The sequence below is a fragment of the Carcharhinus amblyrhynchos genome, chromosome 20 (genome assembly GCF_965287045.1).
Source record: "Carcharhinus amblyrhynchos chromosome 20, sCarAmb.v2.hapA, whole genome shotgun sequence".
Taxonomy (NCBI): Eukaryota; Metazoa; Chordata; class Chondrichthyes; order Carcharhiniformes; family Carcharhinidae; genus Carcharhinus; species Carcharhinus amblyrhynchos.
The window spans coordinates 11823265-11847460 of NC_137343.1; the positions used below are offsets into that span (position 1 = coordinate 11823265).

Consider the following 24196-nt stretch of genomic DNA (forward strand, 5'->3'; position numbering starts at 1 on the left):
GTATTCCAGATCATAGAATCCCAACAGTACAGAAGAGGCCATTCGGTCCATCGAGTCAGCACTGACTCTTTGACAGAGTAACTTAACCAGGCTCTCTCTCCCTTCCCTATCCTCGTAACTCTCCGCATTTCCCATGGCCAATCCATTTAACCTACACATCTTCAGGTACTAAGGGACAATTTAGATGGCCAATCCACCTAAGCTGCACATCTTTGGGCACTAAGGGGCAAATTAGAATGCCAATCCGTCCAAGACATGCAGACACAGGGGGAACGTGCAAAGTCCACAAAGACAGTCATCCAAGGCCGGAATTGAACCTGGGTCCCTGGAGCTATGAGACAGCACTGCTAACCATTGTGCCTCATGATAACCGTGACTTGCGGCATTAAAAAGAAAAATTTTTCTCACTTCCAGGTCTTGTAAGCCCCCTGACCGCTGGCCCCAGAATCAATTTTCATTTTATTTATTTTACCAAACCCTTTCATATCTACAGGTGGTCAATAAGAAGTAGTCACCGAGAAATCCAGTAAGGAATTCAGGAGAAACTTCTTTACCCAAAGAGTCGGGAGATTGTGGTACTCGTTACCACAGGGAACGGGTGAAGTGAGTGGCACAGATGCATTTAAGGGAAAACTGGGCAAGCATATGAGGGGGAAGGGAATTGGGGGTTACAGTGGTAGATTTAGATGAGTAAAGGTGGGAGGAGGTTCGAGTGGAGTATAAACACTGCCTTAGACTGGTTTCGCTGAATGGTCTCTTTCTGTGCCTTATATCCTTGTACTTTTGAACATCTCTATTAATTCTTCCGTAACGACCTCCGGTCCACTGAGAACAATCCCAGCTTCCCACTCTTTCTTTTATTCATTTGTAAAGTGTGAGCATTGCTGGCTGGGTCAGCATTTATGGCTTAGTCCTAATTGCCCTTGGGAAAGTGGCACTAAGCTGCCTTCTTGAGCTGCTACTGTTCATCTGGTGTAGTTAGAGAGTGTTGTTAGGAAGGGCATTCCAGGTTTTTAACTCAGTGACAGTGAAGGAATGGGTCAGTTACAGGTGAGTGACTTGGAGGGGAACTTGCAAATGGCGATGCTCCCTTGTGTCTGCTGCCCTTGTCCTTCTAAGCATTAGAGGTTGCAGGTTTGGAATGTGCTGTTGAAGGAGAATTGGTGAGTTGCTGCAGTGCACCTTGTAGGTGGTACACATTGCTGCCACTGTGCGTTGGTGATGGACATTGTGAATGTTTAAGGTGGTGACTGGGGTGCCAGTGAAGCAGGTTGCTTTGTCTTGGGTGATGTAGTTGTACACCTGCACAGTTACCATGACATCACTCTCTCCTCAAGACTCAATCATCTGTGATTGCAATCCCTTCCTTGGCCTTGGTTCCTGCCTGATTTACAGTTACTAATCGGTTGAGTTTTGTGAATGGCCTGTGTTGAATTTTTAATGAATGCACCAAGCTGTATTAACCTGCCTGAAAGGGTGCTGGAGATAAATCCAATTGCAGTTTCTGAAAGGGAATTAGTTAAGGGATTGAAATGGGAAAAGGTGTTGCAGGGCTTTGGGGGGGATTAGGTGGGGAGTGGGATGTAATGGGACTAATTGGATCATTACTTTCAAGTGGCCAGGATATAAATGGTCTCTATGTGTGTTGTGTCATTCTGTGTGATGACAATTGACACATCTGAAAAATTCAAATGAGATTGGAGCTGGAAAAATGTCTCAGTTCTCTTCACTGCTTAGAATGATTGGCCAAACAAAAGTCCAAATCTCCCACTGCATGTTTGTCACGATGAGAGATCAGATAAATCTTTTTCCAATCCTATTGATATAGTCCTGATGAAGCAAATGGGGCAAAACATATATTGTCTCCCTCAATCAACACTAATTTGGTGTCTTTAATATAACCAAATGTCCCAAGACACTTCACTGAGCCATTTTGAAACAAAATATGGCACGGTGCCACATTGAACTGGGCACATGAACAAAAACTTTCTCAAAGAGGTAGGGCTCTAAGGAGTGTCTTGAAGGAAGGAACAGAGGTAGAGAGGTGAACTCTCGAGCTTAGTCAGAAAAATGGGAAGGCAACTTATTGTCGAAATTTGGGAGATATTTTGGGGTGCTCCGGTGCAGAGGGATCTGGGTGTCCTTGTTCATGAGTCACAGAAAACTAGCATGTAGGTACGGCAGATAATAAAGAAAGCGAATAGAATGTCAGCATTTATAGCTAAAGGGATACAATATAAAGATAATGTTGCAACTATACAAGGCATTGGTGATGCCACTTCTGGAGTTTTGGTCCCCTTATCTGAGGAAGGATGTAGTGGCATTGGCGGCAGTTTGGAGGAGGTTCACTAGATTGACTGCAGAGATGAGGGGTTTGTCGTATGAAGAGAGATTGAACAATTCAGGTCTTTACTCTCTGGAATTTAGAAGAATGAGGGGAGATCAAATTGAGGTATTCAAGATGATAAAAGGTACGGATAAAGTAGACATGGAGCTGATGCTTCCACTGGTGGGGCATTCTAGGACAAAAGATCATAGTCTTAGGATAAGAGGTAGCAAATTTAAAACAGAGTTGAGCAGAAACTACTTTTCCCAAAGGGTTGTGAATTTGTGGAATTTGCTATCCCAAAGTGTGGTGAATGCAGGGACAGTGAGTAAATTTAAGGAGGAGTTAGACAGATTTTCAATTGGTAATGGGTTGAAGGATTATGGGGAGAAGGCAGGAAAATGAGGATAAGGAGCATATCAGCCATGATCGAATGCTAGAGCAGACTCGATGGGCTGAATAGCCTAATTCTGCTCTGGTACCTTATGAACTTATGACAGCTGAACGCCAGCAATGGCGGAGCGATTAAAATTGGGGATGTTCAAGAGGTTCGAACCAGAGACACAGATTTCACAGAGAGTTTAGGGGTGAAGGTGATAGCAAAAGATGGAGCCTGGAATTTTCTGACTGCACCACGGTGGGTTACCCCACAGGGGACGGGACGAGCCATTCAAACCTGACTTTGCCAGGCCTGGAAGATCCCACAGATGGGAGGGGGTCGGAATATTCCAGCCACAGAATGACCAGGCCCTGGAAAAATTTTAAAACAAGGCCAAGAATTTTTAAATTATGGGTGGGGATATGGGTGGTGTTGTCAGGAAACATAGGGATAATGGTGGGTGAATGGCCTTTGGTTCGAGTTAGGACATGGACAGCAGGATTAAGCTACTGCGTTGGATAATCAGCCATGATCATAATGAATGGTGGAGCAGGATTGAAGGGCCTCCTCCCGCTCCTATCTTCTATGTTTCAATGTAATGTAGAGTCGGGAAGGTGATGTCTAGTGGTATTTTTGCTTGACTATTAATCCCGTAACTCAGCTAATATTCTGGGGACCTGGGTTCAAATCCCGCCATGGCAGTTGGTGGAATTTGAATTCAACAAAAAATATCTGGAATTAAGAAACTACTGATGACCATGAAACCATTGTTGATTGTCGGAAAAACCTATCTGGTTCCCTAATGTCCTTTAGGGAATGAAATCTGCCGTCTTTACTTTGTCTGGTCTACATGTGACTCCAGAGCCACAGCAGTGTGGTCAACTCTCAACTGCCCTCTGAAATGGCCTAGCAAATCACTCAGTTCAAGGGCGACTAGAGATGGGCAATAAATACTAGCCGAGCCAGCAACGCCCATGTCCCACGCATGAATCAAAAAAAGGGTGGAATGTGAGGGGACCAACTAAGAGGGCATCGGAGCAGTCAAATCTGGAGGTAACAAAGGGCATGGATGAGTAGAAGAGTAGAAGCCCGGATGGAGCTAGGTGATATTACCGAGATGGAAATAGGCAATCTTAGTGTGGATACGTGCTTCAAATCTGGCACAGGGGAAGGGGGTGCAAACAGTCTGGCTCAGCCTCAGACTGTTGTCAGGTTGAGAATTGGAATGGGTGGCGAGGGAGCAGATTGCGTGGCTGGAACTGACAACAATGGATTCGCTCTTTCCAATACTTAATTGGAGCAAATTTCTGCTCGCCCAGCACTGGATGTCTGACAAGCAGTCTGACAATATAGAGATCTGCACCAGTTGAGCTGCTGCTCTTGTTATTTCCAATTTCCAGCATCTGCGGTTTTGGTTTCTAATATTTACAGGACTGGCAAGAATAAATTGCGGCAGAATTCCATTGCTGCTCAGCTGTACATGTTGCATTTCAATTGTTAAGTGAGGTGTTTTACCATTAGCTGTCAAGTCAAATTTGCCGTGCTTCTGGTAACTGGTCTGTGTTGCGTTTCACTGGGTATTTAGTTCAATACAAAGTCAGAGGAGATCGATCTACCACTATTCATTAGATTTCACATCAATTAATAAACAGCTGGGAGAACGCTGAACACTACTTTATCATGAAGGCAGGCTGTAAAGGTTCCATTTGCTGGTACCACAAGCAACAGCTTTAATTCATATCAGATCTTTAAAGTAGGAAAATATCCCAAGGCTGGACTGCTGCAATGCCCTGTTGGACAGCCTCATACCTTACACCCTCATAACAGGGTTCAGCCACATGAGTTGCCGCTCCCGTGCTATCTCACACAAAGTTCCATTCACCCAACCTGCACCGATCTCCATTGGCTCCCAGCCCAGCAACTTCCACCTGTATCCTCATCGCCAAATCCCTCCCTGGCTGAATTGGCCCTCACTATCTCTGTAATCACCACTGTGGCGGCACAGTGGCACAGTGGGTTAGCATTCCTGCCTCACAGTGCCAGGGACCTGGGTTCCATTCCCGGTTCGGGTCACTGTCTGTGCAGGGTCTGTACGTTCTCCCTGTGTTTGCATGGGTTTCCTCTGGGTGCTCCAGTTTCCTTCCACAGTCCAAGAGATGTGTTGCTTAGGTGCATTGGCCATGCTAAATTCCCCCTCAGCGTACCCAAATGGGTGCCGGAGTGTGGGTGACTGGGGTATTTTCACAGTAACTTCAGTGCAGTGTTAATGTAAGCCTACTTGTGACACTAATAAATAAACTTTAAACTATTCAGCTGCCCAGATATCTCTTGCACAATTTATTTTTCATCACTCCAACATTGATAACCATGCCTTTAGCTGTGTAGGTGAGAATGCCTGGAATTTCCTGCTGTAATGTTCGAACTATACTCAGAGTTGTGGGATTTTAATAAAAAAGCGAAGACTTGGTTTGCACCTGTAGCTTCAAACAGCAGGTTTTATTGAAGAGCTGCTTTCTGCACTGCATCAAATACAAAACTAACAGTGAAACAACAGCCTAAGCTTGCACCCTAATGACATCACCATCAAAACATGTGTGAAATTACTCCTTAGAAACTGGCATCCCTTCACCAAATTCTCTTTATTTACAAACTCTAGTCCACTCCTAGAGTACAAAGTCATAATCAGGAGTGTCAGTGGACCTGACACTCCCATATTTATATACAGTTGAGGCTCCCTGATTAGGCAGGCAATTATGACTTAAATCAGAGAGCTCATATTCGAAGAGATCGACTTATTGATGTAATTACAATGTGATCTGCCCTTAAAGCAACCTGCACACTTTTAAAAATATACAACTCCTCTCTGAACTTCACTGTCTCTGGATACTCCTTAAAACCCATCTCTTTGACAAAGATTTTTGTCACCTGTCCTAGTATCTGCTTTCGTGGTTCAGTGCTAAACTTTCTTTGATTAAGGCTCCCATGAAATACTTTGGAATTTTTACCAGTTATTCATGCTGCAGGGTTTCCCGGGGCCATGGATTGCAGTCAATGGGAAACCTCCCCCCACCACCCCCCTGCCTCACTGCAGGGAAGCCAAAGAATCAACCACACTGTGTTAAAGGCACTCTTTAAATCATAGAATCCCTACAGTGCAGCAGGAGACTATTTGGCCCATCGAGTCTGCACTGACTACACACACGCACACACGCACACACGCACACACACAGAGCAACAACAACCCAGTCTCTGCTGCAGTGACTAACGCCCGCAGCTCAGCACCAGCACCATACAAACAGGGCTGGTAGATCCAGTTAAGCTGATGTCAACCTTGCCCCCTCTTTAGGTGCGCACAACCTCAGCAACATCCAGATTTAGTCCTCATTGATCCAATTTCAAGGCCACAATCTCTTTTAATCACAGAATCATTCTGACAAGAAGGAGGCCACGCTTGTGCTAGCTTTTTGAAGTAAGTTATCTGTTTGGTCTCACTTCACTTGCTCCACTCCAAGCTTATATTCAATTCCATTTGGAGAGTTACTATTGAATCTGCTTCCACCAACATGGAAGTTTAAAAATTTAAAAACATGTGAGGCAACGTATTCCTGACTGCAGAATGAAAAGAAAAGGTTTAAATCTTCTGTTCAATAGGATTGTTCCCCAGAGGTACCCTGGAAGATGCATTGGGGATCCCCAAGAGGTTTCCATGCAAGAACTGCACAGGAATTCCCAGGAAGTTTCAGCTTCCATTCGCCAATTATCCTGTCCTGGAATCGTTTTAACTTCTCCAGCAGAAGTTGCCCAGGATTGAAACCATTTCTAACTCCTGGGTGTCTATGGCACTGACACTCGTCCTGAGCCTCCACTGGAACCACACCCACCCCTCCCAATCATCCCCCCACCCCAACGGCTCCTCTTACTAGCAGACTACCTCATGACCCTCGCGGTGACGACTGGACTAGCACCCCAACTACCTCTCAGTGCCCGATCACCCGACTATCCATCTGTCCACCCCACACTCCTCCAACAGCCTAATTCTACCCCCACCCCACCCCGAGTACTACCCCTTGTCCATATAAATCCTGCTCCCACTTCTCCTGACAGCCCAGCCTCCCTACACCCACTGACTATCCAGCCATCACTCCCCACCACGGGTCCCCGCCCCCCCCCGAACACTTACTCAAGTGCGCAGGGACAATACTACCTCAGAGAAATGCCTGAAGCAGCATTCTGCCAAGTCACAGATTTCCCCTATGTTTATACCCTGTGGGTCATGTACACAGAACACTGTTTAAATGTCATTTTTGTCTACATGTAGGCTGATGTGAAACAGACACCTTTGGTTCCAGGTTTCTGGTTCACCAGCAGAGTACCAGAGGCTACTCTTAATCTGCTGTGACTGAATGAGTGGAACTAGATGATCTCGTGGCGCCTGTTTTGCTGCGGGAAAATGTCATAAAATCAAGCGTGAAAACTTGCCAGTAAAACAGATCAGGAATTCTCCCATTTCCACACTAGCTGGACACTTAGAAAAAAGTCTCATAAAATTCCGCCCACTGTCTGTCCTTCCAACAGGAAACGCATTTGATTCCCTTGCTGGGGTTTGGCTGGCAGAGGGGCTTGAGTGTGTACAAGATTTGTCAGACAATTCCTGCAACTGATATGGGCTGTTAGTGTTCAGTGATGTACAAAGTTCACCGGCTATGTGAGCATTTACGAATGTGCTCTCACTGTGAGTTTACAATTAGCTCTAACCTCCTTTTACTAAATCTCTTCATTTCCCCTCACACCACCTGATCACATGTCTGACCTATCCTGCCCCGCTACCTTTTTTAAATTAATTTGTGGGGTATATGGGCATCAGTGGCTGGACAGCATTAATTGCCCTTCCCTAATTGCTTTTGGAGGGCAGTTGAGAGTCAACCACATTGCTGTGGCTCTGGGGTCACATGTAGGCCAGACCAGATAAGGACAGCAGATTTCCTTCCCTAAAGGACATTACTGAACCAGATGGGTTCTTCCAACAATCAACAATGGTTCCCTGGTCATCAATAGACTCTTAAATCCAGATTTTTTTTTGGTTGAATTCGAATTCCACCATCTGCCATGGCAGGATTTGAACCCGGGTCCCCAGAACATGAGCTGAGTTCCTGGGTTAATAGTCTCATGATAATGCCACTTGGCTATCACTTGGTCAAGTTGCAGAGCTGGGCCGAGAGGTGGAGGGTGGAGTTTAATGCGGAGAAGTGTGAGGTAATTCACTTTGGTAGGAATAATGGATGTGTAGAGTATAGGGCTAACGGTAGGACTCTGAATAGTGTGGATGAACAGAGGGATCTAGGTGTATGTGTACATAGATCCCTGAAAGTTGGGAATCAAGTAGATAGGGTTGTTAGGAAGGCATATGGTGTCTTGGCGTTTATTGGTAGGGGGATTGAATTTAAGAGCCGCAGCGTCATGTTGCAACTGTACAAAACTCTGGTGCGGCTGCACTCGGAGTATTGTGTGCAGTTCTGGTCCCCACATTATAGGAAGGATGTGGAGGCTTTGGAGAGGGTGCAGAGGAGGTTTACCAGGATGTTGCCTGGTATGGAGGGGAGGTCCTATGAGGAGAGACTGAGGGATTTGAGGTTGTTTTCATTAGAAAGAAGGCGGCTGCGAGGGGACCTTATTGAAACATATAAGATGATCAGAGGTTTGGATAGGGTGGACAGTGATAGCCTTTTTCCTCGGATGGAGAAAGCTGGCACGAGGGGGCATAGCTTTAAATTAAGGGGTGGTAGTTATAGGACAGATGTCAGGGGTAGGTTCTTTACCCAGAGGGTGGTGAGGGATTGGAATGCCCTGCCTGCTGCAGTTGTAAATGTGCCTAGTTTGGGGGCGTTTAAGAGATCTGTGGATAGGTTTATGGATGGAAAGGGTTTGGTTTAGGTTAGAGGGTCATTGCTTTTTAACTGGTCGGCGCAACATCGTGGGCCAAAGGGCCTGTTCTGCGCTGTAATGTTCTATGTTCCCCTTCTCTCCTGTCCATGTGGCTTGAAACTTACTTGCAGCTCGTGGGGTTAAAAAGAGGAATATACTTTCACTTCTCCCAATGATGTTGACCCTCATGGAATGGCTCCCAGGGGCAGCTGCACTGCACATTTCTCAGAAGGCCTGGGGCAGATGTCGGGGCTCCAGAGTAAGTAAAAAGGAACGGAGGGGGCAATCCGATGGTGATTATTGCTCCAGAGAAGATTTCATACCAGTTATCCAAATCAATATTCTCAGTTTACAAACCCTCCTGGCAATGTGAATTGCTTTCTCCTCTACTGTATCAGAAGTCCCCATCATTTTGAATGATAGGTGATGTCCTGTATTACAGGGCTTTGCCCTTCATATTGCCTTTTTCAGTAATAAATGCATCTCCGCAACATACTCACAGCTGAACATCAAGGAACACTCGTTTATCCTCTCCGACGTGAATCCTCCAGATACAGTCCTCTCCTTCATCATAGGGTTCCGGCCAGTTTGGAGAGAGAATGACTCCTGCTGGGCTGGACAGCTCCCCACCACAAACCGCTGGAAGAAACCAGAGCACACTGAGACAATGATATGGAAAACTCAAGTCTGCTCAGTAATTGTTAACTGGGTTCTGGTGCTTTTTCCCTCGTGGGACAAGGTGGAACTGGGGATGCAGATCAAAATGAAGTTAGGGGGAGTGGTGGGGGGTGGAGGTCTCCAATTTAAGTCTTGGAATGAGGAGGAATTTCTTTTCCCAGAGAGTCATTAATTTTTGGAATTCTCTACTTCAGCGAGCAATGGACGTAGGTCATTGAGTACATTCAAGGCTGAAGTAGACAGAGTTTTGATCTACCAGGGAATTAAGGGTTATGGAGCAGGTTATGGGCAGGGGGGATCGGGTGGGGAGGGGGTGCTGCAGGATGTGAAAGTGGAGATAAAGCCACAAATACATCCACGATCTTGTTGAATGTTGGAGCAGGCTTGAGGGGCCATATGACCTTCTCCTGCTCCTATTCCCTACATTCTTAACTGTGGACGGGATTTTCCACTCCCGTCCACCCCGTGGCTGGAAGTTCCTGCCTAGGGTCAACAGGCATTTAAATAGTCAAACTTTCTGTCCCCCCTGCGATAATTCCCACTGCAGGCAGGATTGGAAAATTTACTCCTCTATCTTAGGGGAGTACACAGATCTTCCAATCCAAACCAAATTTCCGAACTGAAATTTCCTTCTGCTTCTACTTGACTCACATTTCCGGTAACTCAGGTCAAATACTGAATGGAAATTAAACTCTTGGTCTAACTACGGGGGGGTGGCAAGGTGGCACGTTGTTAGCACCGCCGCCTCACAGTAGGGACCCAGGTTCGATTCCAGCCTTGGGTGACTGTTTGTGTGGAGCCTTCATGTTCTCTTCGTGTCTCCATGGGTTTCCTCCGGCTGTTCCCATTTCCTGCTACACTCCAATGATGTGCGGGTTAGGTTGATTGGCCATACTGAATTGCCCCTTAGTGTCAGGGGGACTAGCTAGGGTAAATGCATGGGGCCACGGGGATACGGTCTGGGTGGGATTGTGGTTGGTGCAGGCTTGATGGGCTGAATGGCCTCTTTTTGCACTGAGGGATTCAAAGACTCAGATAAGCATTGAGATTTTCATTTGCCTCCAGCAATGCTGTCCATTCACATCCCCTCCAGCTGACACCCCTTTCAACACATGCTTCACTCACACCTTAAGCAGTGGCTCCTTCAGTCAGATCTCTCTTGGTTCTAATATTTTATAACACTGGAGTCTTGCATCTAAAACTTTCATTCTCTTCTCAGCCTGGCTATCCCAGAAGTTGAACTCATGGTTAATAGAGTCCATCAGTTCTCTTTCAGAGAAACGTGGGGCGGAATTCTCGGGCAATGCTGGCTGAAAATCCGGAAATTCCCACCTGATTCTCACTGGGGTTTCACATTGTCCACAACCCGCCCGCTAAAATTCCAGTGGCGGGCAGGGTGGGAGAATTCCGGCTGTGGTTCTCACTGGGGACCTTAACCCCAATATAAAAGGTAAGTTCTCCTCCCCCAAAAGCACCTGAGCCATCACATACGAAACAATGATTATACATTTCAAAAGCGATCAACTGGTATCAACACTTGGGAGAGACTGTGGATGTGTAAGAGGCTATAAAAAAACAAATTCTTTCTTTCTGGCTATGTAGGAGGTCATTTTGGCATTTTCCAAATCAAGAAATGTTCTCAACCAAAAAAACCCAGAAAATGCTGGACAATCTCAGCAGGTCTGGTAGCATCTGTGGAGAGAGAATAGAGCCAACGTTTCAAGTCTGGGTGCCACTTTGTCAGAGCGCTGAAGAGAGGTGCATGGTGGCACAATGGTTCGCACTGCTGTTTCACAGTGCCAGGGATACAGGTTCGATTCTCAGCTTGGGTCACTGTCCGTGCAGAGTCTGCACGTTCTCCCCGTGTCTGCATGGGTTTCCTCCGGTTTCTACCCACAGTCCGAAAGATGTGCTGGTATTAGAATCATAGAAACCCGACGGTGCAGAAAGAGGCCATCTGGCCTATTGAGTCTGCACTGACCACAATCCCACCCAGACCCCACCCCCACACCCCTACACACTTACCCACCATTTTCTCTAACCTATACATCTCAGGATACTAAGGGGCAATTTTAGTCTGGCCAGTCAACCTAACCCGCACATCTTTGGACTGTGGAAGGAAACCGGAGCATCTGGAGGAAACCCACGCAGACACAAGGAGAATATGCAGACTCTGCACAGTCAGTGACCCGAGCCGGGAATCGAACCCAGGTCCCTGGAGCTGTGAAGCAGCAGTGCTAACCATTGTGCTACCATGCCACCCATTGGCCGTGCTAAATTTTCCCTCAGTGTAGCCGCATAGGTGCCAGAGTGTGGCAACTAGGGAATTTTCACAGTAATTTCATTGCAGTGTTAATGTAGGCCTACTTGTGAATAATGCATAAACTTTACCTTAAGGTGGGGAAAGGAAGCTCTGATGAAGGGTCACCCAGACTTAGCCCCCAATACTGAGATTAGGAGGAACTACTTCCCTCAGAGGTTTGTGAATCTGTGGAACTCAGAGGGCTGAATGGCCTACTCTGGCTCCTAAGTTCCTATGTAATTTTTGTATGGTTTTATTCTTCCTCATGTTGCTACGCCCAAAAGCTTTCATTTACCTCTGCAAAGTGGCTCAGTTTCATTCCAATACGGCTCCCTGATGTCAATGCACTCGATAACAGATGATCCATGTTCCATAGTGTAACCTGGGTCACATGTAAACTCCACCACCGACCCTACAATGTAGGAAGGGTTGGTCGCTGTAAAGTTCCCGTTCTGCATGTAGGGTTCGAAGCAGTGTCCACGCTCGAAGGCTGAGGAAAGATATAAACAGAGAGGTGCAAACATTACAGATTAGTTACAACGGGGGGGGGACATTAGTTACCCAGATGTAGACTGGGACAGTGATAGCGTAGAGGAGGAATAGGACAAGAGTTCCCTTTTAGGAGGAGTTTTGACAGGATTATGTGTCCATTACACAGAATAAAGGATACGCTGTCCGACTTGGTTCTTGGAAATGTGGTGGGTCAAACTGATCAAGTGTCAGTGTGGGAACAGTGTTTAGGAAACAATGATTATTGTATTGTAAAGGTTAGGATTACGATAAAATGGAAGCCATGCTGGGTAAGACAGGATGGGTGGTGCGTAGGCCACACATCGCATTTTACAAATCTTCTTGCCTTCATATCTGCTGGTTAGGTCCACAAAATTCTGCCTGTTAGTTTTATTGCCTGTAGTGGTGGTGTCCCCATTGTAATGTCCTAATCTAGGTTATTCTCATCCCTGGGCTGGCTTTGAATCCAGGTCCCTTGTGCTACAGAACTGAGTAGTAAATCAAATCCTGGCCTTATCACTATGAATGGGGTAAAATATTCTGCCCATACACTTACATAAAGTCATAGAAAACCCTACGTTGCAGAAGGAGGCCATTCAGCCCATCAAGCCTGCACCAACAGCAAGCCCACCCTGGCCCTATCACCGTAACATCCACATATTTACCCTGCTATTCCCCTGAAGCTAAGGGGCAATTTTATTTGGCCAATCAACCCAACCCGAACATGTTTGGAGTGTGGAAGGAAACCCACGCAAACACGGGGAGAAAGTGTAAACTCCACACAGACAGTGACCCGAGGCTGGAATTGAACCCGGGTCCCTGACACTGTGAGGCAGCAGTGCTAACCACTGTGTCAGTGTGCTACCCTTCCTCTCCCATGACTCTGGGGTTTGAAATTGTGGTCGCGTGGCCCCTTAAAGGGTGGGCAATCTCCGAGAGCCAAGTGCTCAGGCCGGACCCTATGGGAGTGTCGAGATGGCCTAGGCAATTGGGTGCAAGGACACGTGTCCTGGGTTAGGGAGGATCCTCAGTTGGGGGCCAGGAAGGAATGGAAACGACTTGAGTAGTTAGTTCTGCCAGAACCTTGTTTATAAATAACTATTTACCGTTGGGAATAAATGCTCTTATACTTTGAGTTTCACAGAGTTGCCCTCGGTTTACTACAGAAATGGAAAGGTCACTCATACCTTCATATCGAATGTTGAACCCGCCCGCTGTCTTCGTTTCATCGGAGGTGAATTCTATCCGGACAAAGGGCTCATTGCTGATCAAACCTTCCAGAGGGAAGAATTCATTCTTTAAAGAATCATAGATAGCTGATGCTAAGGCACCCTCTCCGCTGTAGATGCTCAGCCTGATCAATAAAGGGAAAAATAAATCCAGATTATTAAGTATTCTGCCCAATATGGTCTTGTCAATCTTTATGCTCCATTCACCCTCCTATATTCCTTCCCCCCTCATGTATTTATCTAGATTCCCTTTGAATATGATGATGCTATCCAACACAACAGTCCCCTGACTTGCCTTCCGGATTTTGTTTTATTCATTCATGGGACATGGGTGTCGCTGGCTGGCCAATATTTATTGCCCATCTCAAGTTGCCCGAGAGCAATTGAGAGTCAACCACATTGCTGTGGCTCTGGAGTCACATGTAGGCCAGACCAGGTAAGGATGGCAGATTTCCTTCTCTATAGGATATTAATGAACCAGATGGCTTTTCTGACAATTGACAACGGTTTCATGGTCATCAGTGGATTCTTAATTCAAGGTATTTTTAGTTGAACTCAAATTTCACCCTCTGCCGTGATAGGATTGGAACATGGATCCCCAGAACATCAACTGAATTGCTGTTTAATAGTTTAGCGATAATAACACTAGGCCATTGCCTTCCCCCTATTCATGAATAACTATCTTCAATTTATGACCTCTGGTTCTCATCTCACTCACATCGGAAACATCTTTTCTGCATTGGCTCCATCAAAGTCTTCCATCACCTTGAAGATCTGTAATCAGTCACCTCTTTAACTCCTCATTTCTACAGTTAAAAAGCCCCAACCTATGCAATCTTTGATGATAGGCATCATGGGCGGAAATTTATGACCTCATCACGCTTGTTTTGCCGTGGAAAAATGTTGTAAAATCGGGCGTGATGTAATGAGTGGGAATGGCGCCAGTTTTCGCACCCATTCCCATTTTGCCAAGAGAAAAATATCGGCACAGTCGGGAGCCTGCCAAAATGGGAGAAACGTCAATTTGCAATTTTTTTGCATTCATCACAGTGTCATTAGTGAGCTTCACTCCCAATTGTCCCAGCTCACCCGTCTAAACCACCTTGTTCGCTGCAGTCGGATCAGTGAGGAAAACACCTCCTCTATAAAAATCGGATTCAGGCGTTGATCAGTGAGGGTGAGAGAGGAAATAAGTCTCTGTGTTCGAACCGCTCTGAGCTGCTCAGAGGGGGTTGTGTCATGTCTGTTCATCCTTGGGGAGCTGTCCCCTGTTAGCACAGATCAGCCACAGGCGGTTTAGGCAACTCAAGCGCCCATTAGAGCATTCCAGTGGGTTTCGTGTAGTTTGCCTTATTACCATGGAGGGGAAGTTTTTTTTTAACATTTACTTATTAGTGTCACAAGTGGGCTTAAATTAACATTGTGAAAATCCCCTAGCTGCCACACTCCAGTGCCTGTTCGAGAAAGGAATATAGGAAACCCATGCAGACATGGGGAGAATGTGCAGCCTCTGCGTAGACAGCGACCCAAGTTGGGAATCGAACCTGGGTCTCTGGCGTGGTGAGGCAACAATGCTAACTACTGTGCCACCATGCTACCCACCAAGTCAGTACTTGTAGGTGTGCTGATGGAGGGGAACAGGATTTGTGCCTCTATGACTGGGGGCAAGGGAGTGAGAGGATCATGTCAGCCAGGCATCAGGGCCAGGGGGTTGATGAAGGGACCATGTGAAAGGGGGTCTAGGGGAATGGGGTAGGTGGGGTGGGGGAGGAATAAGGGGGTCAGTAATATTGTCCGTGGGGGGAGGGGGAGTCTGTACCTAGCATGGCAGAGTTCTGTCAGCAGAGGTGCTTTTGGTCCGGTTTTTCTGCACATGCGCAATTTTTGGCTCTGATCTGGGATGCTGGCTATCCGGTGAATTAGGCCCCAGACAAAAACTTGAGCAGCTAGAAATGGTCTAGCCCATATTTCAAAGACTCTGTGCATAAAATTGGGCATGAAAACTTGCCCGAAAAACCGATCAGCAACTCTCCCGTTTTCACGTTAGCTGGACACTTAGAAAAAAATCTCATAAAATTCCGTCCAATTTCTCAGCCCTGGTACAATTCCAATATATCTTTTTTGGATCTTCCCAAATTCCTGTCCATCCTTTTCATCATATGGAGACTGGAATGGTCGGAGTATTTCGGGTGTGGTTTTTACGAGGTTCTTTTAAGAGGTCAAATCCCTACAGTGCAGAAGGAAGCCATTCGGCCCATCACGCCTGCACCAACCAGAAGAGGGTGGGGTTTTATGGCTTCATTTGAGCAAGGCCAGAAGTTCCCGCCCGAGGTTAATGGATATTTCCATTGTCTGCTCCGATTCTGTGGCACGGGCATTGGTAGAATTCTGGCAAAAGTATCTTATCTAGGCCATCACCCTGTAACCTTGCACATTCACCATGGCTAATCACCATCTAACCTACACATCTTGGGACACTAAGGACTAACTTAGCATGGCTAATCCAAGGAACCTGAGCACTGTGGGAGGAAACTGGAGCACTCGGAGAAAACCCATGCAGATACAGAGAAAACGCACAATCTCCACACAGACAGTGACCTAAGCCGGGAATTGAACCTGGGTCCCTGGAGCTGTGAGGCAGCAGTGCTAACCACTGTGCCACCATGCCATCCCATCCGGATGTAATTCATGTGGATCAGGGCATTTACCCTCTTGAAGTTTGATTAGTCTATCAATTACCACTCTCCTTTCGAGCTTATAAGTCTTTACATCCTTTCTGATTTCTTCTTTGAATGCCGTTAGTAGGTGTAGTAATTAATTAATATTTCTGCAATTTCCCTGTCATTGTGTTTATTCCTTAATGCATTCATCAGTGACCCTATCCTGAACTTTCTTACATTTGTAGAATATCTCACTATTTTAACTCAGTAACATCCAGTCAAACGGTAAAGTTCTCGATATAATGCAATAATGGCAGGAAAAAGCTCAGACTCATGGTTCCCGCAATGTTTGCTACTTTTATGGTAAAAATCTGTGTGTAAACACAGGCGTAATACACATGGAAAGGGTAAATAGTTTATTGATCCAAGTTTGACATTGCTCTGTGGATTGTTTAATATTTTTAAAAAAATCACAGACCCTTGGGTCACTGTCTGTGTGAAATTTGCATGTTCTCCAGTGGGTTTCCTCCCACAGTCATAAGATGTATATGTTAGCTAGATTTGTCATTCTAAATTGCCCCTTAGTATCGGGGGACTAGTGTTATGGGGCTAGGGCCTGGGTGGAAGTGTTGGTGTAGCCTCAATTGGCCAAATGGCCTTTTTCTTCACTATCTGGATTTCATTCCATGAGAATTTAGTAAAACCAAAGCTATTTACCTGTGAGGACCTAGTTAAAGGCCATTCATTAGAATTATACTAGGAGGAAGGTGAGTTATGAACCAAATGTCAATATCAAACTCCAGGGGTGAGATTCTCCAGCCTCCCATCCGCGTTTTTCCCGCTGGTGAGGGGTGGTGCGTTGTTTGCTAGCAGTGGGATTCTCTGGGAATTCCCATTGACATCACCCCATGCCGGCGGGAAACCCGGGGGTGCGGGTGCACTGCCGGCAGGACCAGAGAAGCGCGTTGGCAATAACGGCTGGAGAATTCCGGCCCAGTTTGTTTCCCATATCAGTCCGCTAAATTGAAAAGTGAACTTCCCCTTCTTTAACAAAGAAGCAAGCAGGATACTGTGGATGTTGGGAATCTGAAATAAAATCAGCAATTTCTCAGTAGTTTGGTTGGGTAGTGTCTGTGATAATTGACAGGGTAGCACGCTAGCACTGCGGTTAACACTGCTGCCTCACAATGCCAGGAACCCGGGCTCAATTTTAGCCTTGGGTCACTGTCTGTGTGGAGTTTGCACATTCTCTCTGTGCCTGCACGCATTTCCTTTGGATGCTCCGAATTCCTCCCACAGTCCAAAGACACACAGGTTATATTGATTAGCCATGCTTAATTGACCCGAGATTCAGAAAATTAGCAGGGTGAATATGTGGAGTTACAAGAATATGGCCTGCATGGTATTGTGGTCGGTGCATACTCGATGGGCCGAATGGCTTCCTTCCTCACAGTAGGGATTCTATGATTCAATGACTTTTGTGATGCTTTGGATAAAACTTTTGAGTTGCTTTATCCAGATTCTGTTCAACATTGCATTAGACTCTAAGAATGGAAGACATTTGTGGCTCACAAGATCTATTGCGCCTCTTTGTCATCTTGTATCTGGAGCAGTGGTGTGCTCCCAGATCCATAAATTCCTGGGTACTTATTCATTACCCAGATGACCAGGACAAAGAGAGCCGAGTCTGTGAAATGGGCTTTCTTACCTTGGCATCTGGCCAACTTGTTAATATATTGAATTCTCCACAGCGAGGATGTACAGAGTCTTCATTACTTTTTATCAACTGGTTGTGTGGCTCATTAACTGCTCAAGTATTGTGAAAGGATCACTGTTACAGGTGTATCGTGTTGCATTTTTGCCAAATCCCGCCACCTGGGTGTTTATTAAAAATGTTCTTGGGGTGCGTGTCGCGGACAAGGCCAGCGATTATTGCGCCTTTGTAATTGTGAATGTGGTGTCGGGCCACCTTCTTGAACCAGTGCCGTCCGTGTGACATCAGTCTAGACAACATTACCTGTTTAAAGATTGTGAGTGTTTGTGAGTGGGTCCTTATTTCACAACAATAAAATGGCGAAGGAATATCTGATGGGGAAAGCCATGTTGAATTCAGATGTGTAAAGATGGAGACTAGTAGGCAGAAACTCTTGCACATCATCCTGAATGACCCAACAAAGATTTCCTTCAACAACCAAGTGTACTGCTCTCTAGTGAATGGGTGGGATTCCCACCAGGAACCTGTCTGCCCAAACCCAGATGCAATTTCACATTCAGGCAGGGAAAGCCTTAGGCGGGAAATCCGCCCATTCACCTACTAAGGTCCTTAGGAAGCAATGTAATGGTCATTTAAAAGCCTTATACTGCCCAGTCTCATATTTTACACTGGTGGGAACAGGTGTGGGTAGGATGGATAAAAGGCCTTTGCATTTCCCACCTCAGGCAAGAGAGGGGGGAGGGCCTTATTCCAAAAACCCCTTCAGAGTTGGGGTGCCTTTCCTCCTGGGACACTGGAGCATCAAGACATCCTCCCCCCCTGCCCCACCCCCGACACCACAAAGATCCCTTTCCCAAACACACAGGGTGGAATTCTCTGGACGCGCCGGTCTAAAAGCCAGAAATTCCCTCTCGACCGTCAATGATGTTTCGCATTCTCCCCAATCCGCCCACTAAAATTCCAATGGCGGGCGGGATGGGAGAATTTTGGCCCCACTGCGTCCTCTACCCTCCCAGGATCCTCGGGACTTACCTTGTCTGAGCTCCTAGGACTTAGTTCCAGGCAGAGCATTGCAGTACCACCTCTGGCCACTGCAGTGCTGTGCCTGAAGGTTGGCTGACAGCTCTCACAGGTAGGATGTCCTTCTGAGGGCAGACGGAAGTCCTGTCCATTGCTGATCAATGCTTAAGTGAGCGTTAAATGACAGCGGGAGTTTGAGAACTGGCAGCGGCTGCATGTTAAGTGCTGACTCTAGGGATAGTGAGCGCCAATCACTCATCATCCTTAAGCATTTTACCCATCGAAAGATTTACAGTGCAGAAGGAGGCCACGCAGCTCATTGTCTCCACGTCACATTGGAATTGAAACTGAAGATAATTTTCATATGGCTGCAGATACCAGAGCGCTAAATAACTTTATCACACAATTCACATTGCCAGCAATAACAGCAATGGGAGCCATCTTGGGAAAAGGATTTGGTTTAGTGAACATTCTAATGAATAATGCACTGAGATTTTGTCAGCTGTTCTCATTCCTCTGCATTATGTTAAGGAAAGATGTATTCCTCTGCCTGTAATCTTTGTACATGTGTTGTCGTGGTGGGGGGATTTGTTACTTGAGGGGTCTTACATTGGTAAGACTAGCTGTAACCTCAATCCTTCATTAACAGGGAACTGTTTATTTACCTTTGTTGCCATCCAGTGCAAAGCACGTTGGCACAGGATTAAATACAAGAACAACAACTTCAGGCAATACATACATAGAAATCACACTATGTGTCTGACAAGTCTTCTAAAAGTCACTACAGTTTTAGCATTTGACAACAAAATCAGATGGAGCATTCCAAGTGTCAATAATTCTCAATGGAAACAAAATGTGACGTGAACCAAATTTACCCTGATGACCATGCAAGATACTGTAATTGTGCGTAAAGAACTTTTGAGGCTCAGAGGTCGTAAGGCCATGTGTTGTGACAATAATGTGCCTTTAAGAAATGTATTTGTGTCATTTTTTTGTGCAGGATTTGTTTTAGCGGTCAGTTCTAATAGCCATTGCTGTTTTGTCCATAACTGACAACATCTGTTGTTACTGCAGCAGTATAATTGACTTTAGTTGCTAAAATATTTGTTTTAATCTGAACTAATGCAGTTCTTTTTTTTTAGTGTTTCCCCTGGGGTATTTCTGAGTCGGGCTTGATTAGAGTGATTGATAGGAAACTCATGTGACTGGGCAGGATTAGGGTCACAGAGCAATCAAGTCAGTTACTACTTCGGATCTTTAGAGAATGCATTTCTCTGTCTGTCTGCCTCTCCCTTTCTCTCTCTGGATTTGAAGACTGGGATCTTCAAGGAAATACATCCCTTTCTTTAGAGGCTGCTTTATGAGAGTCAGAAGAACAGATGTCTTTCTGTATCTGTTCAGAAGGGTTAAGAGGCTGGAAATGTAGCATCCACATGAGCGTATCTATTTTTGTCCTCACTGATCCTGAAGAAGGATTTATGTCTGTGGGGATATTGTTTATATTGGAACTATAGAGATAGCTAGCTGTTAAAAATCATACCTTGTCATGTTTAAGTATTTCAATTGGTTAAAATTCTGCTAATTGTTTTTGTTGTATTTTGACTGTTATTAAATAAAGTCTGTTTCAATAAAAGCTTCCTAGTGGGTCACTGGAATCATACCTGGAGTGACACCTTACGCTTGCCTTAAGGCCAAAATGACAAAAAGTTGGGGTCTGGGCTAACTTGGGAGTTTCTGATCTGATCCCTGACAGCATCAACTCAACCTGAAATCAGTTTTCTCTTCTCTAAAGATTGCAATCCAAGAATTCTTAAACGCTCCTGGTAGCACATCTTTGCATTTTTTTTCTGAGCTACATAACTCCCTGACAGTGTGGATTCCAAACTATGGATGCGTACTCCAGATGTGGGCTAAACGCTGACACCCTGATCCAAAAAGGATGCACTCAGCACTCGTAAAACATTTTCTGCCTGCTATACTGCCTGGGCCACATAATTCGGAAACTTCAGATTACTTATAGCACAGTCACACCCAAATCCTTTTCAATAGTTGAATGTACTAAGAAACAAAGAAAATTACAGCACAGGAACAGGCCCTTTGGCCCTCCAAGCCTGCACTGACCAAGCTGCCCAACTGATCTAAAACCCCCTACCCTTCTGGAGACCACATCTCTCTATTCCCATCCTATTTATGTATTTGTCCAGACGCTGTTTAAAAGTCATTATCGTATCTGCTTCCATTACCTTCTCCGGCAATTATTTCCAGGCACCCACCACCCTCTGTGTAAAAAACTTGCCTCATACATCTCCTTTAAACGTTGCCCCTTGAATCTTAGAGCTATGCCCCCTAATCATTGACTCTTCCACCCTGGGAAAAAAACTTCTGTCTATCCATTCTGTCCGTGCCTCTCATAATCTTGTAGACTTTGATCAGATCGCTCCTCAACCTCTGTCATTCCAGTGAGAACAAACCATAGCTGATGCCCATCTGAACTAAAACCCCTTACCCTTCCAGGGACCATATCCCTCTATTCCCATCCTATTCATGTATCATCATAGCTAATGCCCTCCATACCAGGCAACATCCTGGTAAATCTTTTTCTGTACCCTCTCCTAAGCCTCCACATCTTTCTGGTAGTGTGGCAACCAGAATTGAACGCTATATTCCAAGTGGGGCCTAATTAAGATTCTATAAAGCTGCGACATGACTCCCCAATTTTTAAACTCAATGCCGCAAACCGTAAAGGTTGGCCATCGATATGGTATCATGAATTAGGATTATCGAAACTTCGCTGTGTGAGAATCCGAGTGTAATACTTTAAGAAATTGCATTGCTTGTAAGATGAATGTGAGAATCCATAATGAAGGGAAATGACGATTTTTGACTGCTTTATTTGGTGAGAGCATCTGCTTCAGTTGACAAAGTGCGAATATTTCCTTGTTGTTTGTGGTGCATTACGAGGCCATTTGTCGTTTGAAAGCCGAGTGGATAATTCCTGTGCACTGGCCCTTTAAATGCAGTGTGACAACAACGCGCAGATGGGCAGGAGCAAGCTGCAAGGAGAAGTCACGGGAACCTCCCAAATGCCAACATCTTGGCTCCATCCTTAGCAATTCTACACAAGCAAAGACTGGCAACAGTTCAACGCTCACTGAGCCATGAGCCTAATGCTGCTTGCAGTCGATGTGTTCAGTGGCAGGATCCCTTACTGAATCTGACCTTGAAATGTGAGTCTGATAGGGTCAAAATGATAACAACGAATGCTGGAAAATCTCAGCAGATCTGACAGCGCCTGTGGAGAGAGAATAGAGCCAATGTTTTGAGTCTGGATGACTCTTTGTCACAGCTCTCTCAAAGGGTGATTCACACTCAGAACATTGGCTCTATTTTCTCTCCACAGATGCTGTCAGATCTGCTGAGATTTTCCAGCATTTTCTGTTTTTGTTTCAGATTCCAGCATCCGTAGTATCATGCCTTTATTTTAAGATCATAATTATGATGTAATTCTGCCAGTCGGAGTATCATACAACGCAGCGGTGACACAAATGGCAGCACGATGGCACAGTGGTTAGCACTGCTGCCTCACAGTGCCAGAGACTCAGGTTCAAATCCTGGCTTGGGTCACTGCCTGTGCGGAATCTGCATGTTCTCCCCATGTCTGTGTGGGTTTCCTCCAGGTGCTTCAGTATCTTCCCACAGTCTGAAAGACGTGCGGGTTGGGTGTATTGGCCATGCTAAATTTTCCCTCAGTGTACACGAGCAGACACTGGAGTGTGGTGACTAGGGGGTTTTCACAGTAACTTCATTGCAGTATTAATGTAGGCCTACTTGTGACACTAATAAACAAGCTTTAAAAAAAGAGTGAGGTCATTTGGTCAGCTGTATCTGTGCCAGCTCTTTGAAAGAGTTAGCCAATCAATCTTACTCCTCTGTTCCTTCGCCCACAGAGCTGCAAATGGTTTCTTTCTGATTAGCTATTCAAGTGACCACCCCAAACCTCTCCACATTTCCGTGTGACCACCCCAAACCTCTCCACCTCTCTGAGTGACCATCCCAAACCTCTCCACCTCTCCGAGTGACCACCCCAAACCTCTCCACATCTCCGAGTGACTACCCCAAACCCTTCTACCTCTCCGAGTGACCACCCCAAACCCCTCCACCTCTCCGAGTGACCACCCCAAGCCTTTCCACCTCTCCGAGTGACAACCCCAAACCTCTCCACCTCTCCGAGTGACCACCCCAAACCCCTCCACCTCTCCGAGTGACCACCCCAAACCTCTCCACCTCTCTGATAGACCACCCCAAACCTCTCCACCTCTCTGAGTGACCACCCCAAACCTCTCCACCTCTCTGAGTGACCACCCCAAACCTCTCCACATCTCCGAGTGACCACCCCAAACCCCTCCACCTCTCCGAGTGACCACCCCAAACCTCTCCACCTCTCCAAGTGACAACCCCAAATCTCTCCACCTCTCCGAGTGACAACCCCAAATCTCTCCACCTCTCTGATAGACCACTGCAAATCTCTCCACCTCTCCACCTTCAGATGGCTCAGTATCAGATTTTGTTTGATAACATTCCTGTTCAATGACTTGGAAGATTTTACTCAGTCAGGGGTTCTATACAAATGCAGGTTGTTGTTCTTGTTAGGAAGGCAGATTGCATTTTCCAGATCTGCGACTGAACCATTGAATCCCTATAGAACAGAAAGATTACCATTCGGCCCATTGTTCTGCACAGACCACAATCCCGTCCAGACCCTATCACTGTTGTAACCCCATGCATTTACCCTGCAAATTCCCCTGACACTAAAGGGCAACTTAGCATGGTGAATCTACCTAACCTGTATGCCTTTTGGACTGTGGGAGGAAACCGGAGCACCCGGAGGAAACCCACGCAGACACAGGCAGAACATGCAAACTCCACACAGGCAGTGACCCAAGCTGGAAATCGAACCAAGGTCCCTGGCGCTGTGAGACAGCAGTGTCAACCACCGTGCCATCGTGCTGATTGATCACTTTTTGTAGTTTTGACAATTGAATCAGGCTCAAGCAAGCCTCAAGCCACATTTCCCAGAAAGCCTTCTCTCCCGTAGAGTTTAAACATGTTTAACTTGGCTTGAATGGAAATTTTATAAAGTGGAGCACGAAAGCTCAGTGAAGCAACAATCACTCTGATTATAAAAGAGACCCACAGTGCCCTGACTAATATCTTGCTTGCGATATGCATGATTTCACAGTCATTCAACAGCAGCCTGGAGCCGGCATCCTTAGAATTATTCCAATCTCTCGCCAGGATCTTCTGGTCCTGCTGACAGTGACCCACCCCCCCCCACTGTGGTTGTTGGAGGGTGAAGACAACATGTAAACCCTTTGACGCAGCAGGACGGGCAGGTCTCGCCATCGGCTAGTTGTGAGGCTGCCTCTGCCATGGCAGGGAGAGGGGGCATAAATATA

General features: G+C 46.0%; 1 protein-coding gene across 1 annotated transcript in view; it reads right to left on the reverse strand.

Moving 5' to 3' along the window:
• sez6l (seizure related 6 homolog (mouse)-like) overlaps positions 1 to 24196 on the reverse strand; it is a 252818-nt gene that overhangs the window by 53565 nt on the left and 175057 nt on the right. The window contains exons 7-9 of the mRNA XM_080208081.1: positions 13305 to 13471; positions 11903 to 12097; positions 9128 to 9266 (exon numbers count right to left, since the gene is read on the reverse strand). Of these exons, the coding sequence (XP_080064207.1) occupies positions 9128 to 9266; positions 11903 to 12097; positions 13305 to 13471 (501 nt within the window). The remainder of the gene's footprint in view (positions 1 to 9127; positions 9267 to 11902; positions 12098 to 13304; positions 13472 to 24196) is intronic.